At 39.1% G+C, this 16,447-nt stretch overlaps 1 protein-coding gene across 2 annotated transcripts in view; it reads right to left on the bottom strand.

Annotated features, from left to right (window-relative positions):
• Window positions 1–6,322: 6,322 nt before the first annotated feature.
• csnk1a1 (casein kinase 1, alpha 1) overlaps window positions 6,323–16,447 on the bottom strand; it is an 80,355-nt gene continuing 70,230 nt past the window's right edge. For both annotated transcript variants that reach the window (XM_068043441.1, XM_068043442.1), the window contains one exon: window positions 6,323–9,899. In XM_068043441.1, the coding sequence (XP_067899542.1) occupies window positions 9,892–9,899 (8 nt within the window). In that variant the 3' untranslated portion in view covers window positions 6,323–9,891. The remainder of the gene's footprint in view (window positions 9,900–16,447) is intronic.

Genomic DNA, 16,447 nt, shown 5'->3' with positions numbered 1-16,447 from the left:
GGTTGTGAGGTAACTCATGATTGTATTGAAGGAAACTGATCACCTTTGCACTGTTTGTATTTTTTGACTTGGTGCTGTTTGAAACTGGTAATGTAATTTTTTTTTAAAAACAGATTTTTATGAATAAAGTATATTTTGGAAATAAAAAAGTGAGAATGAGGTCAAGTAGGTTTTACCTCTTGTTGGTTTCTTCACCACCTGCTGCATACCCAGGCTAGCAGCTATATCCTTTAGAACACCGACAGCTCGGTCAGTAGTGGTGCTATCGAGCCAGTCTTTGTGGTGGACACTGAGGTCAATGCTTCTTCCAATTGTTCAACATGGAGAAGCAATGATTCATCAGCTGGGGGGGGGGGGGGGGGGGGGTGGGGTGGTAGCTGATAACCAGATTTCCTTGCCCTCGTTTGACCTGTTGCCATGAGACTTCATGGGGTCCAGGGTCAATGTTGAGGACTCCCAGGGCAACTCCCTCCCGACTATATACCACTGCGCTGCCACCTCTGGTGGGTCTGTCCTGCCAGTGGGACAGGACATACCCAGGGAGAGTGATGGCAGTGTCTGGGACATTGCAAGGTATGATTCTGTGAGTATGACGGTCAGGATGTTGCTTAACTCCTCTACGGTTCAGCTTTCCCAATTTTGGCACAAGCCCCCAGATGTTCTTAAGGAGGACTTTGCAGGGTTGACAGGGCTGGGTTTGCAGTTATCGTTTCCGGTGCCTAGGTCAAAGCCAAGTGGTCCGTTCAGTTTCATTCCCTCTTATAGCTGTTTGATACAACTGAGTGACTTGCCACGGCATTTAAGATTCAACCACATTGCTGTGGGTCCGGAAGCACATGTAGGCCAGAACAATTAAGGACAGTAGATTTCCTTCCCTAAAGGACATTCATGAACCAGATGGGTTTTTACAACAATTGATAATGGTCATGATCACCACTAGAATAGCTTTCTAAAATTTTTTTCCCAGATTTATTAATTGAATTCAAATTCCACCATCTGCCATGGGGAGGAATTCAGAGCAACGTCCACACAGCATTAGCCTGGGGCTCTGGATTACTAGTGTCATGACATTACTACTACACCATTGCCTCACATTCAACCGCTGAATTCAGTGAGTAAAGAATGTGACCTTTTATAGTCAGTTTTTTTTTTTTACAGTAGTGCTTGAGTATACAATAAATGCTATTTAAATCAGAAACCTCCCTTGTCTTTTTTGTTTTAAATGGATCATTTTTATGGTTTGTTGCGACACCGTGAAATTTACTATTTAAATGCATGAAATTGTGAAATTCACGATTCTTAAAATGCTGTGACCGGTCAAATTTTACAAATTTCACATGAATTTGGTATGGCCCTACCAAAGAGACAATCACAGTACTGGTTGGAGAGTCTATTGGCCAATGTGTTCAAATAACTGATCTCCATTATTGATGTTTTCTCCCCAAATATTGATGATATCTGCTAGATTTATCGAATTAACCAAAAGTAACTTTTCCACATTGACTTGGATTTCAAATGGTCATTTTTAACATACCAGTTTCCAAAATGATATTCTGAGCAACTTTATGTTCTTGTTCATGGACAAAGCCACTGACTCTTTCCCAGAAGGGTCTATTTTTGGGAAATGAGGAAATTAAGGACAACATGAATTAACCATTGCTGACACTGAAAAATGATATCGTTCCGTGGTCAGATGACCTGCACACAAGGATATTATAGGAAATGGCCAGAGAAGTTTGTCATGTCCTATCATGGTTCTTTAGGGAATCATTAGAAGAAATTCTAAAAAATAATTTGAGAACATGAACATTACAAGTAAGTATTCCCGAGTCACAGGAAATGTTGAGTTATCCTCGAGAAGTGTTTTATGAAACAATGAGTACAAAATCATTAAGTTAATATGGATTTATGGGAGTGGAAGAAATCATGCTCAACAATACGGTTATAATTCTTTAAAAAGCTTGTGAACAAAGGGAACTCAACAAACAATTTATCCAAACTTCAGCAAGGCTTTTGACGGTGCCACTTAAGTTGGTTTACATAAAGGTAGAAAACAGAACACGAGACCAGGAGTAAGCCATTCAGCTTATTCCGCCATTCAATTAGATCATGGCAGATCACTACCTCACCTGCCACTTTTCTTTCTCCTCTGCACCTGTACTTAATAAAATTCTCTCGACCTTAGTCTTGAAAATTTCGACTAACCCAGCACCCACAGGCCTTTGGAGAACAAATTCCCAATTTCCATTACCGTGTGCGTGGGGAAAAAGTAGGTAAGTAGTTATTGAAGTCACAGAGGATGTATTTAAGGGAAAGCAAAATCAGCAGACTCCAATGGACAGAACTGAGAAATAAGAGGTCTTCAAACTGTTCTGTAAAGTTATCTACAGGCCTCCTGATAGCAATCAAGAGGCAGAATTCAATTTACAGTAATTCAGAGATTATACAGGCTTGCAGCAAAAAGCAGACTTGTTTTAATGGGAGACTAACTTTCATAAAGATGTGTATTGAGGTACTCTGCTCTTACCAAAGTCAGAAAAGTAATGCATTCAAGAACAGGATCTAGAGCCAACAAGATGTCAGGCTATACTAGATTAAACAATAAGTGAGCCAGACTTCGTTCATAATTTTACAGTAAGGGAACTATCAGCGATCAAATGATTGAACTCAAATATGTTTGAAAAGGAGAAACTTAACTTATTAGAATTCTAGATTTTGGTACAGTTAACAGAATGAGAAACTCTGACAACAACAAACTGGTCAAAACTGTTATCAGGTCAAACTACAGGTGAACAGTGGGAGGTGTTTTTAAAAAAATAGCTTAATGCAGGGCCACTATATACCCCCTAAGGGGCAAGAGCACTACTTAACAAACCATGGTCAACAAAAGTAGTAAGCGATAAGGTAAGATTAAAGGGCGGGGTAAACAAAAGTGCAAATAGTGTGGATCCAGGAGTCCGGGAGAGATAGAAAGTACAGTCGAAGACAAAAGAAAAGTAAGAATTACAAAAGATAATACGAAACACCTGCAAGGGCTATCAAGATTAACACAGCATTTTTATTATACAAGATAAAGGGTAGTCAAGGCTAATGTGGGCCCTTTAAAACCATATTGAAGGTGAAAGAAAAAAAATGGCAGACTTATTGAATAATTACAGTGTAAGTCTTCACTGTAGAGGAATATACCTGGCATTCCAAGGAACTAATACATCAAGACTGGAATTCACTAAAGTTAATATAAGCCACAGAACACTTAGAAAAAATAATGGTACTCAAGACTGATAAATCCCTAGCACCCGATGGTTTCCACACCATGATTTTAAAGGAAGGTGAGGAAACTGCAGATGCTTTAACCATAATCTTCCAAACCTTTCAATTCACGAATTGCCCCTTTAGATTGGAAAATTGCAAACATAATTCTATTTCTTGAAAATGAAATACTAGGAAATTATATACCTGTTAGTCTAACACCTGCAGTGGGCAGGTCATTCAAATCTGTAAGGACAGAGTAATTGAGCACTTGAGAAATTTGAGCTTATTAGGGAGAGCCAACTTGGATTTGTAAAGGGTAGGTCATGTCTAAGAAACCTAATTGAATTTTTTGAGAAAGTAACTATAGGTGAGGAAAATGTTTAGGGATGTAGTTCATATGGACTTAATATTAGAGATACAGCACTGAAACAGGCCCTTCGGCCCACCGAGTCTGTGCCGAACATCAACCACCCATTTATACTAATCCTACACTAATCCCATATTCCTACCAAACATTCCGACCTGTCCCTATATTTCCCTACCACCTACCTATACTAGTGACAATTTATAATGGCCAATTTACCTATCAACCTGCAAGTCTTTTGGCTTGTGGGAGGAAACCGGAGCACCCGGAGAAAACCCACACAGACACAGGGAGAACTTGCAAACTCCACACAGGCAGTACCCGGAATCGAACCCGGGTCCCTGGAGCTGGGAGGCTGCGGTGCTAACCACTGCGCCACTGTGCCTCCCCTTCTAGAGGTATTTGATAAAGATCCATCTAAGAGATTGTTAACTAAAATTGAAGTTCATGGAATTGGAGGCAAATTATTGAGCTGATTAAGCAGTATGAGAGTAGGGATAATTGATATGTATTCAAATTGGAAGGAAGTGACTAGTGGTGGCCCACAGGGATCTGTGCATGGGTTTCAACTCTCAATATTCATTAACGGCTTTTTGTTTCCTATATTACAACAGTGACTACATTTTATGCACAGGAGGACACACAGAATTTTGCATTCAAACATCAAGGAGTCACGTCCAGAGTTCTTGGTCTACCTAAGGAATTCCTCCACTTACATTACCCATTAGGCCCCCAAAAATTCTCTAGAATGGAACTTGCCAGTTCTCATCTCAGCTTAACAAAAGCACCAGGACTGTACAAAAGGGAAGTAATCGATTTCAAAAGGGAGTGATTGACAATGAGGTAATGCGCTACCTTGAGTACTTTTTTTTTTAAATTTAAAGGTCTTCCCTCTTCTGCCCTTCCCAGGACTGCCTCTAAGCAGCGTGGCTCTAATTTTTCTGATCCATTAAGGCAAGTGTCTTTGATGTGTCTGAATGTGTAATCAATTCCCATCAACTTCCAGCTATGACTGAAGGGGGGCAATTACCCAGGCATCTCCATTCTGGATAGGAAAAGAGTCATCATTATATGCACTGTTGTGTACTGACTACCCACTCAGGGTATTATAATTACCATAACCCTGCAATTAGGATCAGGATCTAATGAAAGATTTGCTCTGCCATACTTCCAATGGAGCAGGACTCCCAGAATTTTGGCCCCCTAGAGTGACAAGAGTGAACACAATTCAATGTGGATTATATGTATTTTTAAAAACCCCTACGGATTTCTCCTAAAACATAGAACCACCATTTCCCTCAGAGTAGGATTTCAGATGAGCAATTTCTCGCTTTGGAAAACAGTTAAACACTGGTTGTATTGTTGGCGCATTACTACCAAAAGTTTTAAGGGCAAAAGGTTCATCATTTAATGCTACACACATCAGCATTTGCTTGCTACAACACCTAGTCCAGATATAGTTACTGACAGAGATGCACAAGTCACTAATCCTAGTTGTTCAGATTGCTTTTCCCTTAACCTGCTAATTATGTTGCAATTTTTATCTTACGTAATTCAAAGTCGCAGTATTAACAGATTCAAATTGGTTCCTTTGATGTGGTAAGTTTCCAGGTAGCTTTCGAAGAACTTGCATTAAAAAATGGTTGAAGACGAACCTAGTCTTCCCAGATTCTGCAAAATGGAAAATACTTTAGCGCTGAATACCAAAATGCTCCAATGAATTGTCTGTTAATTTTCAACCAGATAGTCATTTTGTAACAGTAGAAATGCATTTTTTTTTTTAAAAACTAGTTCATCCCATATAAAAGAAACCATGAAGCAAAACTGGCTTGCAGCTGTATTATCAAAGCTACTAAGACTCGATAAAAATTTGAGCAGAAATCAAACTAGAATACGTCTATGTTGGGGGGAATTCCTGGTAAATACTGACTCCTGTAAGCGCCTGAGAAACCATACCAGCTAACAATAGTATAAAACATTAGTATACAGCAACAGAAGTAATATTCAAGTCAATGGATATAAAAAAGTATAAAAAATGCAGTATGCAATTTGAGACACTGCTCATAGTGCAAAGTATGCCTGATGCCAGATGGAAAGTAGTCTGATGACCTTGAAGGCCCCTGGATTAATAGTGTAGACTCCCAACCATGTCGAACCAAGTTTGAAATCCTATACCCTTCATAAATATTCTGAATTACAGGTAAAAATTATCTAAATATATATATATATATATATATATATATATATATATATATATATATATATATATATATTATAGCCTATCCGTTACTGGAGGTAAATATTTAATGCACATACAATTTATAAAGAAAGCACTTACCAGAGAATTTCCAGCACTTAGTTATTAACTACCGTTAGCTAAAATAGTTATATCACAAAATTCTGCTGGAATTACATCAGATAAAGCCTTCTAAAACTACACACAAATTCCTTGAATTACAGTACTGAATAAAACCAAAAATAGTCTGCTTCTTCAACAAATCCATCTGACATTTTGAGGACAGCTTTGTATAACATCTGAATTACTAAAACTTGTTGCAAACAATCTATGCAGTTACTTCCTGTGACCTGGTTTCATTCCAGTATGAATTTGAATTTCTCATGCTGGGATCATTTTCAGAACTAGAGATGTTGGAAGAGAAAGCACTAATTGTTTTGTTCAATGGCAGATGAAAGTAAAATAAGTGATTATTGAGTCAGATTTTGTATTCAAAATATTTCAGCATGTCCAATACATTCTGAATCATATAGAATATTCTGGCAGGCACATCCTTCAAACAATGTATGTAAAAATGCATAACGTTCATAAATGCAATTTATCAGACTCTTCTTTACATGAATCTCAAGCTTATTTTTTTAATACAATTGCCAAAAACTACAGGATAAAGCTATGTGGAGAAAGTTAAAACAGTGTTTGAAACCTGCAATCTGTCTATAATAATTTCCATAAAATAAAAGCTATATTACCAAGGGGTGATTTTTGCACAGCAGTGATAAACCAGATACCTCATTACCGCCAGCACAACAGGCAGTATACTTAGTAAAACAACTCAATGTCGTCTTGAATCCTATTTTCACGTAGCCATGTTGCTCTACAAACATTTATCTGTCGCACTTTATTTTGCCAGAATCACATACCCAAGGACACAATCCAGCTGGTCATAAGTTAATACGTACTGAATCACCAATAATTTTATCAATATGTACAGGTTAATATCTGAATTCTTTCATGTTAATGCAAAACAATTCATATTTTATTTCAGACTTTCAAATAGATGCAACAGAAGTAATACAGCTGTACACTTCAAACATTGAAAGCTGATTGGCAAACATGTTACTGTCTCACCTTTAGATGTCACAATATCCCAGTATATACAGATATTTGATATACAAAACCCATATAATTGTATTCACATTCTGAAAAACAAATGATAAAAATAACTAGGGTAGGTCAAAAAGAAATGATTAAGAAAGCAGTAGCTCAGTCTTTCAACATGGAATATGAAGGAAAATTGCTATTTGGCAGTATCACTATTAGATATTGAATACTTTTGACAATTATTGCACTGTCAAAATAAGAAATCACTGCATCTTTATTCAACTATCATTTTGCATAGGACTCGGGATTGTTTTTAAATTATTCAATTAGCAAACTTTGTTTTCCTGAAAATGTCTTGGTCATGTCTCTTCTACAATTTTTGTTGCAGGGTATGGGGGTATTAGGGAAGGAAAGATGCAAGGAAAATATACCCACATTAAAATGCAACTTGAATGCAAGATTGTTTGGTTTTGATTGTATGAGCCTGCATAGGATTTACAATTCTTTCCATACTTTTGACTGAAAGTAATTAATGGTTCCAGCAGTATGCATCAGTATTTAGAATGTCAAATACCTTCTGACCGCAAGAGCCAACCTGCAGTCAAACTTAAAGACATGCATTAACTTTCTGTTTGCATCACTCAGTTGTACTCAAAACTCAAAAGCACGTTTTAAGCTAGTCACTGCTTTTTAAATATCTACACTTGATCAGGATTGAGAATAAACAGGACTCCAACACAAGAATGTGTACCCAGAACAATTGTAAAATACATCTAACTGAACATACAAAACAGTCCAGTCTAAAATTAAGAGCCAATAGGTCACAAATTGTTTAATGGGGAATGAAAAGCTCAGAGCAGCACTTTGCTTTCAAAAGTACTCTTCCTTTTTATAGCAGTAAATAAAAAAGTTTCTTTGAAATTACAGTAAAAGTAAGATTTTTATTGCCAGAGACCACTGAGAAAGCTAACCTTCTCCGAGAGGTCACACTAGTCATGTCATCAAGAGAGAACATCCTGGTGTTGCTCCCTGTATAACATACAAGGTGCTACTTCAAACTAGATGAAGTTACATTTAAGGTATGCTGATTCTGGAGCACTGCACAGGCTGTTCTGAAGTCCTATTATACCAAGCTAACTGAAGACAGTACTGCAGGGGATAAACCATACTTGAAGGCCTCCACGCTACCAATAACTAAAATCTGAAAGAAATTCATCACTCATGCTTTCTTCCACAAAGACAGTACAAATAAAAGTACTCTAACTTTCCTTCCAAAATCTGCTCCAAAGATTAATGGGCAAAGGGAGGGGTGAAAGAAGATCACTATACCATGTGCTAAACTGTAGAGGAAACCAAATTAATTCACATTTAAGTAATTTGATTGTGTGTAAAATTTTACTTTAGAAATATGAATGTTACACCTTTGACAGTACTTGCACAATGAATTGGCAAAAACTAAGACTGGTCAGGTGGTTCCGACAAGTAATTTTTTAATTTATTCTTACATGCTAAAAAGGAATAAATTACACTGTTAAAGTACTTCCAGCAATAAAAGATTTCAGCTGGGCCAGAATCACAGCCAGCAACAGTTGCCATGTCTGCACTGTACACCTCGACTGCAAAACAGTTAATTTTCATTCATTTTACAAGATCAAAAGAAAAGTAAAAAACCTTCAACACGCTTTTTAAATTTCAAAGAAACTCCAAAGTTCAGCCACTGTTGAATATACAATGGCATTTGCTTAGTAGCTGCAGAGGCTCCATCTTGGATACATATTCTTTCTATAACCAATCAATTCACTGCAGCAAGAACAAAGCTAATGCCACCCCAAAAAATTACAAAATAACCACTGTATTAAAAAAAGGAGAAAGGTACATCCGTCTACAAATCTAAAGCTATCTGTGAAGAAATGCAACATTTTTAAATTAACTGGCTTTTGAAAGTTTGATTTTTTTTTAAAAAGTGAAAGTTGAGGGAAGTTGCATTGCAAACAGGGAAGTTCAGCATAGCAATATAAAATAACCCTATTCTTTTACAAGAACTGTGTTTTCTTATTCAATTAACATGTAAACAAAAAAAGCTGACGTTCAAAACACTAAATCTCAGGTCAGAGAGTAGATGTATACAGTGATTACAATGCTGTCTAAGCAATTTACATACAAGGTCAGTCTTAAGTTGTTAGCTAAGCTTGCGATGACTAAGCTTTTCTTTTAACCAAGTACAATATACTTAATGCAGAGTTCTAGGTTTATCTAGTAGTCACTACTTTTGTCATTTCTTCACATTAGGTGCCACTCTAGCATAAGACAGCAGGCAGAGTCCTTCCAACAGAAAACATGGATTCTTTGGTTGCTATCAGTCTACTACAGGCTGCAGGTGCATTAATAGAGAAATCCCAGCCTCAAGATATTCACCATTTTCCATTAGACAACAGGAGATTTTGAACACAATACAGGGGAAAAGATAAGTAATGCAGTGCACCTTTCAAGTACAAGTTTGGGCTGATATTCAGAGACTGCTTACGGAACAGCTTCCATGTGCCACTTAAACATCATTTAACTTCCAAGCAGTGCAGAAACAAAAAAGAAAAAAAATGGAAATGCACAATGTTAATTTTCTCTCCATGTGTCAACCACTTTCTTACATCCCATTTATTGAATAAAGAAAACTGAACACCAGCAAGTCTGCTTCAGTTGCTCTATTTTGAAAGATGAAATTGCGCTTTTCCAGGAATTAGTTTGATTAAAGGCTGCTACAGTTGCAGGTACAGTTTTTATATGCTCTTCCCAGAGTCAGCAGTATCCAGTAGAGTTTAATTCATCAGTTAAATGGTTGTCCACTGAACGGCATGTACATGTGAAACAAAAATCAGAAGGGGAGTGACAAAAGGCAACCTGCTCTCACATGCTGCTTTGCTCCTTCGCTTCAACCTTGAGATCAGAAACCTGTTGAAAATACAAAGATTAAGTGATTAAATGATTTGCATATTTTATTCACTGTATAACAAACTGCATGAATCCTTTGACTGCAAATGCATTTCAGCATAAAAAGTGCGTCCATATGAGTACTGATGACATCTCAACATACATATAGAAAAAAGTCAGCAGCATTACTTCCACAATATTCATAAGTACACCAAATCTGTTTCATGCAATTCACCAGGAGGCAAATAAATATGGATTAAGAGACAAGGGAGTGAGAGTGTGAGGGAGCCAGAAGTGATGTCAGCCCAAGGGAAAGAGCAGATTTAAATACCCAGTAAGTGTTTTCTTCTCAGATCAGAAACAAGTCAGTTTTACATGTGATAAGATCAGATACTAGTCTAATAAATACAGGCATGGCAAGGCATCTCAGTCCCATTGAGCAATGACCCCCCAAGAGGGCAGGTTAATGCAAGTCCAGGAAGAATCCCGGATGAAAACCCCGACTGTCCAGTCAGCCAACCCCAAAAAATTTGAAAAGTTAGACCCCACATCCTCCCACGTAAATGCAAACTCTAGAAGCACCCCACCAGAGTTGCTAACAGCATTTACCAGAACCTGCAGAGACAAAGAAAGACCTCCGGGGGCAGAGAAAGAGTGAGGGTGATGCCTCGCCTAGTTGAAGTGCTACAGTGGAGTGCAGAAGAGTCTGCACAAATACCTGCAGGCAGGAGCGTCCCAGAGAACAAAGGGGAGATTAACAAAGAACCCTCCCCCACAGTCAGAGAAAAAAGGGAACATCCCATCCCCAAAGTCAAAAGCCTTTGCATAACTCAGAAAAGCACTGAAATTGCGTTCAGGATAGACCCACCCATGACTGACTCTTAGAAAAAAACTCCAACTTGGGGCTAATTAAACCTAACTCCACCACCCGCACCCCCGACAGACCTCAACAGGAACAAAGACCCTAGGCAGCCATGGCAATGGACAAACTGAAGAAAAACTTCCCCAAAGAACCACATGGTTACTGGGATGCCCAAAGGCAGAAATTAAAGCAGCATTGGCACCAAGAAAAGATAGGCAATTTTAATAAGCTTTAGGATTTATGAATGATTGGGAATGAATGAGAAATGCCTGGTTTTCTGCATATTTTCTCTCAACCTTTTAATGAAATGTGCCTTTTTTCTCCAAGTCGCATTTCAGTCCCCTGGGTGTGGAGGTGTCATGCAGGGCCCCACCTGCCAAGACTGAGGCACATTAATTTCGCCAAATGGACATTAAATTTCAACTTGTTGCAGGGAAGAGAAGGCCTGTTACAAGTGGTTACCAGGCCCCTGGCTGGAAAGACATTTTTGTATATTGACAGTATTTGTAGACAAAAGACCATTCCCTGACCCACTCAATACACAAAGCCAGAAGTGATTATACCAGTCACGTGACTACCCTGCTGGCCAACTTGGCGAGTTTTAAATTGTAAAGACAGTGTTCGAACTGGCAGAAAATCTTTGCCGCTGGACTGAAAAGACCTCCCCTCCTGTCCTGCTCACCATCTCTTTCTCACGGAACTCCAAAAGACTTGCAGGTGATAGGTAAACTGGCCATTGTAAATTGCCCCTAGTGTAGGGAGGTGATAGGGAATATGGGATTACTGTAGGGTTAGTATAAATGGGTGGATGGTGGTCGGCACAGACTCAGTGGGCCGAAGGGCCTGTTTCAGTGCTGTATCTCTAAATAAATAAACAAACTCCAAAAACCCACAGAAGACACATGAACCCCCAAAAAGTGTCTACTACAGTGAACAAGGTTTAAGAGGAATACTAGGCCCCAACAAAAATAACTACCTACAATCAAGAACTATAAAGTGAGCTCGAAGACCTGTAACAAAAAAACTCTTCAGATATTGCCTCAAACTTTTCCACTTTATTTCTTCTGCTCTTTTCTGTCTCTATTTGCATGTGCGTATCATGTATGTATGCTAACGTGGGATGCGGCATGTATCCGTAGGCATTAACCGATTAGAGTTTTTAAGTTAAAGTTTAATAAAATTTCAACTTTCTTCTTTAAACCTAAGAAAGCCTGTTTGTGCTGGTTTCTTTGCCTTATAATTGGAAAGCGGTGAACAAGGATTCAGCAAGGAGGAGCTATGAAATGTGTTTACAAATAAAACCGTTACAGTAAGACCAGGCGAATGCTGAAAGGGAACCCTAGACCTCTCTCACCTGGTCGGAGCACAAGGATTACTTCCGGTGGCATATACGTCAATGCAAATGAATAAGGCTGAAGGCACAGGTAGACACTTGGAAGTATAGCTATTATGAGACATGGCTGAAAGGGCAGAAATGGCAGCTCAACATTCCTGGTTACAGGGTTTGCAGATGAGATATAGAAAGGAATGAAAAAAAAAAAGGAGGGGGTTGCAATACTGGTTAAAGAAACAATCACAGCTGTGAGGAGAGATTATATGCTAGAAGGATCAAATAAGGGTTGAACTGAAGAACCGAAAAGGGGCGATCACACAGCTGGGAGTGTACCACAGTCAGAGGGAGATTTCAGAGAAATGCAAAAACAATATGGTAGTAATAGTGGGGCGATTTCAACTACCCTTATATTAACTGGAATAGAATCAGTGTAAAAGGCTTGAAAGCACAGAATTCTAGATTTTTTCTTTAGCTAGTATGTAGCAAACCAACTATAGAGGCAGCAATTCTGGACTTGGTTTTAGGAAATGAAGCTGAGCAGATGGAAGGGGTATCAGTGGGAGAGCAATCTGATCATAATTAAACTGGATTTAGAAAAGGACAAAGATGAACCAGGAGTAAAGTTTTAAATTGCAAAAAGGCCAAATTTACTAAGCTGAGGCGTGTTTAGCAAAGGTGGACTGGAAACAGCTACTTGAAGGTAAATCAGTGGGAAGTATTCAAGGAGAATAGAGCAAACAGAATAGGTTCCCACAAAGAAAAAGGGGTGCGACTCCCAAACCTAGAGCCCCATGAATGTCAAGGAACACACAGGGCAGGAAAAGACAAAAAACTGAAGCTCATGTCAGTTGTCAAGAGATCAATGCTACAGAAAGCCTGGAGGAATATGAAAAGTGCAGGGGTGATATTAAAAAATGAAACTAGGAAAGCAACCAGGGGGCATGAAAAAGTACAGACAAGTAAAACTCATTTTACAGGATCACAGAATGGTTAAGCACAGAAGGAAGCCATTCAGCCGTCGTGCTCGTGACGGCTTTCTGCAAGAGCAACTCATAGTCCCACTTCGCCGTCCTTTCACTGTCGCCCTGCAAATTTTTTTCTCTTCAGATAATTATCTAATTCTCTTTTGAAGGCCTTAATTGAATCTGCCTCCATCACACTCAAGCAGAGCATTCCAGATCCCAACCACGCGCTGCATAAAGGTTTTCTTCATACTGCCTTTTCTTCTTTTGCCAATCACCTTAAACCAGTGTCCTCTGGTTCTGGATCCTTCCGCCGATGGGAACAGTTTCTCCCCATCAACTCTGTCCAGACCCCTCATGATTTTGAGCACCTCTTTCAAATCTCCTCTTAACTTTCTCGTCTCCAAGATAAACAGCCCCAGCTTTTCCAACCTATTCATGTAACTGAAGTTCCTCATTCCTGAAACCATGCTCAGGAATTTTTTTTCTGTACAAGCCCCAATGCCTTCACAACCTTCCTAAAATGTGGTGCCCAGAACTGGACGCAATACCCCAGTTGAGGCCGAACAGGTGGCCTGTTATGTGGCACTTTATCAAGTACTTTTTGTAAGTCCATGTACACATCATCAACCACATTACCCTCGTCAAACCTTTATTACCTCATCTAAAAACTAAAGCAAGTTAAACATGATTTGCCTTTAACAAATCCATGCTGGCTTTCCTGAATTAATCCACATTTGTCCAAGTGACTGTTAATCTCTGGATTATTACATGAGCCACATGCAAACTGGCATAGGGCAAATAAGGTTAGCTAAATGAACACATAGCTCAAAGACTGGTGTGGTAGAAATGGGTTCCAGTTCATGTGACACTGGCACCAGTACTGGGAAAAGTGTACTATTGGGGACAGTCTTCACCTGAACCATGCTGGGACCAGTGTTCTAGCGAGCCACATAACTAGGGAAATCAAAAGGGTTTTAAAGTAAATAGTGGAGCAAGGGATCAATTTGGTGAAGATGTGGTAAATCAGAGTAGAGACAAGGCAAGAGAAAGGTATTAATACGGTAAATGATAAGCAGACTGTGACAGAAAGGGACAGAGTGTACAAATCAAAGAGTAAATCAACAGATAAGGCTAGGTTACAAAAATGATAAAAAGGACAAATCTAAAGGCTCTTTCAGAATGCACATAGTATTCGAAACAAAACAGATGAACAGATAGCGCAAATACAAATAAGTATAATCTGATAGCCATTAGAGTCATGGCTGCAGGATGACAGACTGGGACCTGAATATTGAAGGGTACGATGACATTTAGGAAGGACAGGAAGCTAGGAAAAGATGGAGGGGTGGGTCTGTTAATTAATAATGGTATTAGCGCAATAGAGAGGGATTACCCAAGTTCAGGAAACCAGGATGTAGCAGTTTGGGTAGAGGTGAGAAATGATAAAGGCAAAAAGTCACCTATGGGAGTGGTGAACAGGCCCCCAAACAGTAACCACACAGTAGGATGGGGTACAATGGAAGAAATGTGCGGAGTTTGCAAGTTCTCCGTGTCTGTGTGGGTTTCTGCCGGGTGCTCCGGTTTCCTCCCACAGCCAAAGACTTGCAGGTTGATAGGTAAATTGGCCATTGTAAATTGCCCGAGTGTAGGTAGATGGTAGGAGAATGGTAGGGACGTGGTAGGGAATATGGGATTAATGTAGGATTAGTATAAATGGGTGGTTCTTGGTCAGCACAGACACGGTGGGCCGAAGGGCCTGTTTCAGTGCTCTAAATAAATAAATGAATAAATGGAGTTTGTCCGAAAGATACGGCAATAATCATGGAGGATTTTGATCTACGTATAGACTGGAAAAATCAGATGGGCAAAGGTAGCCTAGATGAGGAGTTCATGGAATGTTTTCTGGATAGTTTCTTACAGCAGCACATTCTGGAGCCAACCAGAGAGCAGGCTATACTAGACCTGGTAGTGTGCAATGAAATAGGATTAATTAATGACCTCAGTGAAGGTGCCCCTGGGTAGCAGTGATCATAATATGATTGAATTTTACACTCAGTTTGAGGAAGAGAAGAGTGGGTCTAACACTAGTATTTTAAACTTAATCAAGGGAAATTATGAGGGGATGAAAGAGGGCTTAAGTGAACTGGCAAATTAGGTTAAGGAATAGAATAGAGATGCTGTGGCAGACATTCAAAGGAATATTTCATAATACACAGAATAGATATATTCCAATGAAAAGGAAAATTCCAAGCGGAGGACCCACCATCCATGGTTAACTAAAAAAGTTAAAGGTAGTATCAAACTTAAAGAAAAAGCATTTAATTGTGCAAAGCTGGGTGGCAGGTCAGACGATTGGACCGAATATTAAAAACAGCAAAGAATGACTAAAAAATTATTGAGGGAAAAATTAATACCAGAGAAAGCTAGCTAGAAATATAAAAAGCTGGTAAGAGTTTCTATAGATATTTAAAAAGGAAAAAAAAAAAGTTAACAAAGTGAGTGCTGGTCCTATAGAAAGTGAGTCTGGGAAATTCATAATGGATAACAAGATGACAGATGAATTGAACAATATTTTGCATCAGTCTTCACTATAGGGGATACAAGTAACATCCCAGAAATAGCTGTAAATCAGGAAATGGAAGGGAGGGAGGAGCACAAGAAAATTATCACCAGGTAAGTTATACTGAGCAAATTGTTGGAGCTGCGGGCTGACAAGTCCCTGGGTCCTGACGGACTGCATCCTAGGGAATTTTCCAACATTCCCTAGATTCGGGGGAAGATTCCATTATTATATTGGAAAATAGCGAATGTAACTCCTTTATTCAAAAAGGGAGACAAAGCAGGAAACTACAGGCCAGTTAGCTTAACATCTGTCTTAGGGAAACTGTTAGAAGCTTTTATTAATGACGTTTTAGCAGAACACTTAGAAAAAGTCTACGCAATCAGGTAGAGTCAACATGGTTTTGTGAAAGGGAAATTATGTTTAACCAATCCTCTTGGAGTTCTTTGAAGTAGTAGCATTTGCTGTGGATAAAGAGGAAACAGTGGATGTACTTCTTGGATTTCCAAAAGGCATTTGATAAGCTGTCACATCAAAGGTTATTGCAGAAAATAAAACCTCATGGAGTAGGGGGTAACATATTGACATGGATAGAAGATTGGCTAGCTAACAGGAAACAGAGTAGGCATAAATGGGTCATTTTCTGGTTGGCGAGATGCAAGAGTGGTGTGTCACAGTGGTCAGTGCTGGAACCTCAACTTTTTACAATTCCATCTTCGCTGCCTTCGGAGAATACTTGGCATCAGGTGACAGGACTATATCTCCAACACAGAAGTCCTTGAAGCGGCCAACACCCCCAGCTTGTACACACTACTGAGTCAGCGGCGCTTGAGATGGCTTGGCCATGTG

The sequence above is a fragment of the Heterodontus francisci genome, chromosome 12, assembly GCF_036365525.1.
Source record: "Heterodontus francisci isolate sHetFra1 chromosome 12, sHetFra1.hap1, whole genome shotgun sequence".
NCBI classification, from domain to species: domain Eukaryota; kingdom Metazoa; phylum Chordata; class Chondrichthyes; order Heterodontiformes; family Heterodontidae; genus Heterodontus; species Heterodontus francisci.
This window is presented reverse-complemented; position numbering and strand designations above follow the sequence as displayed.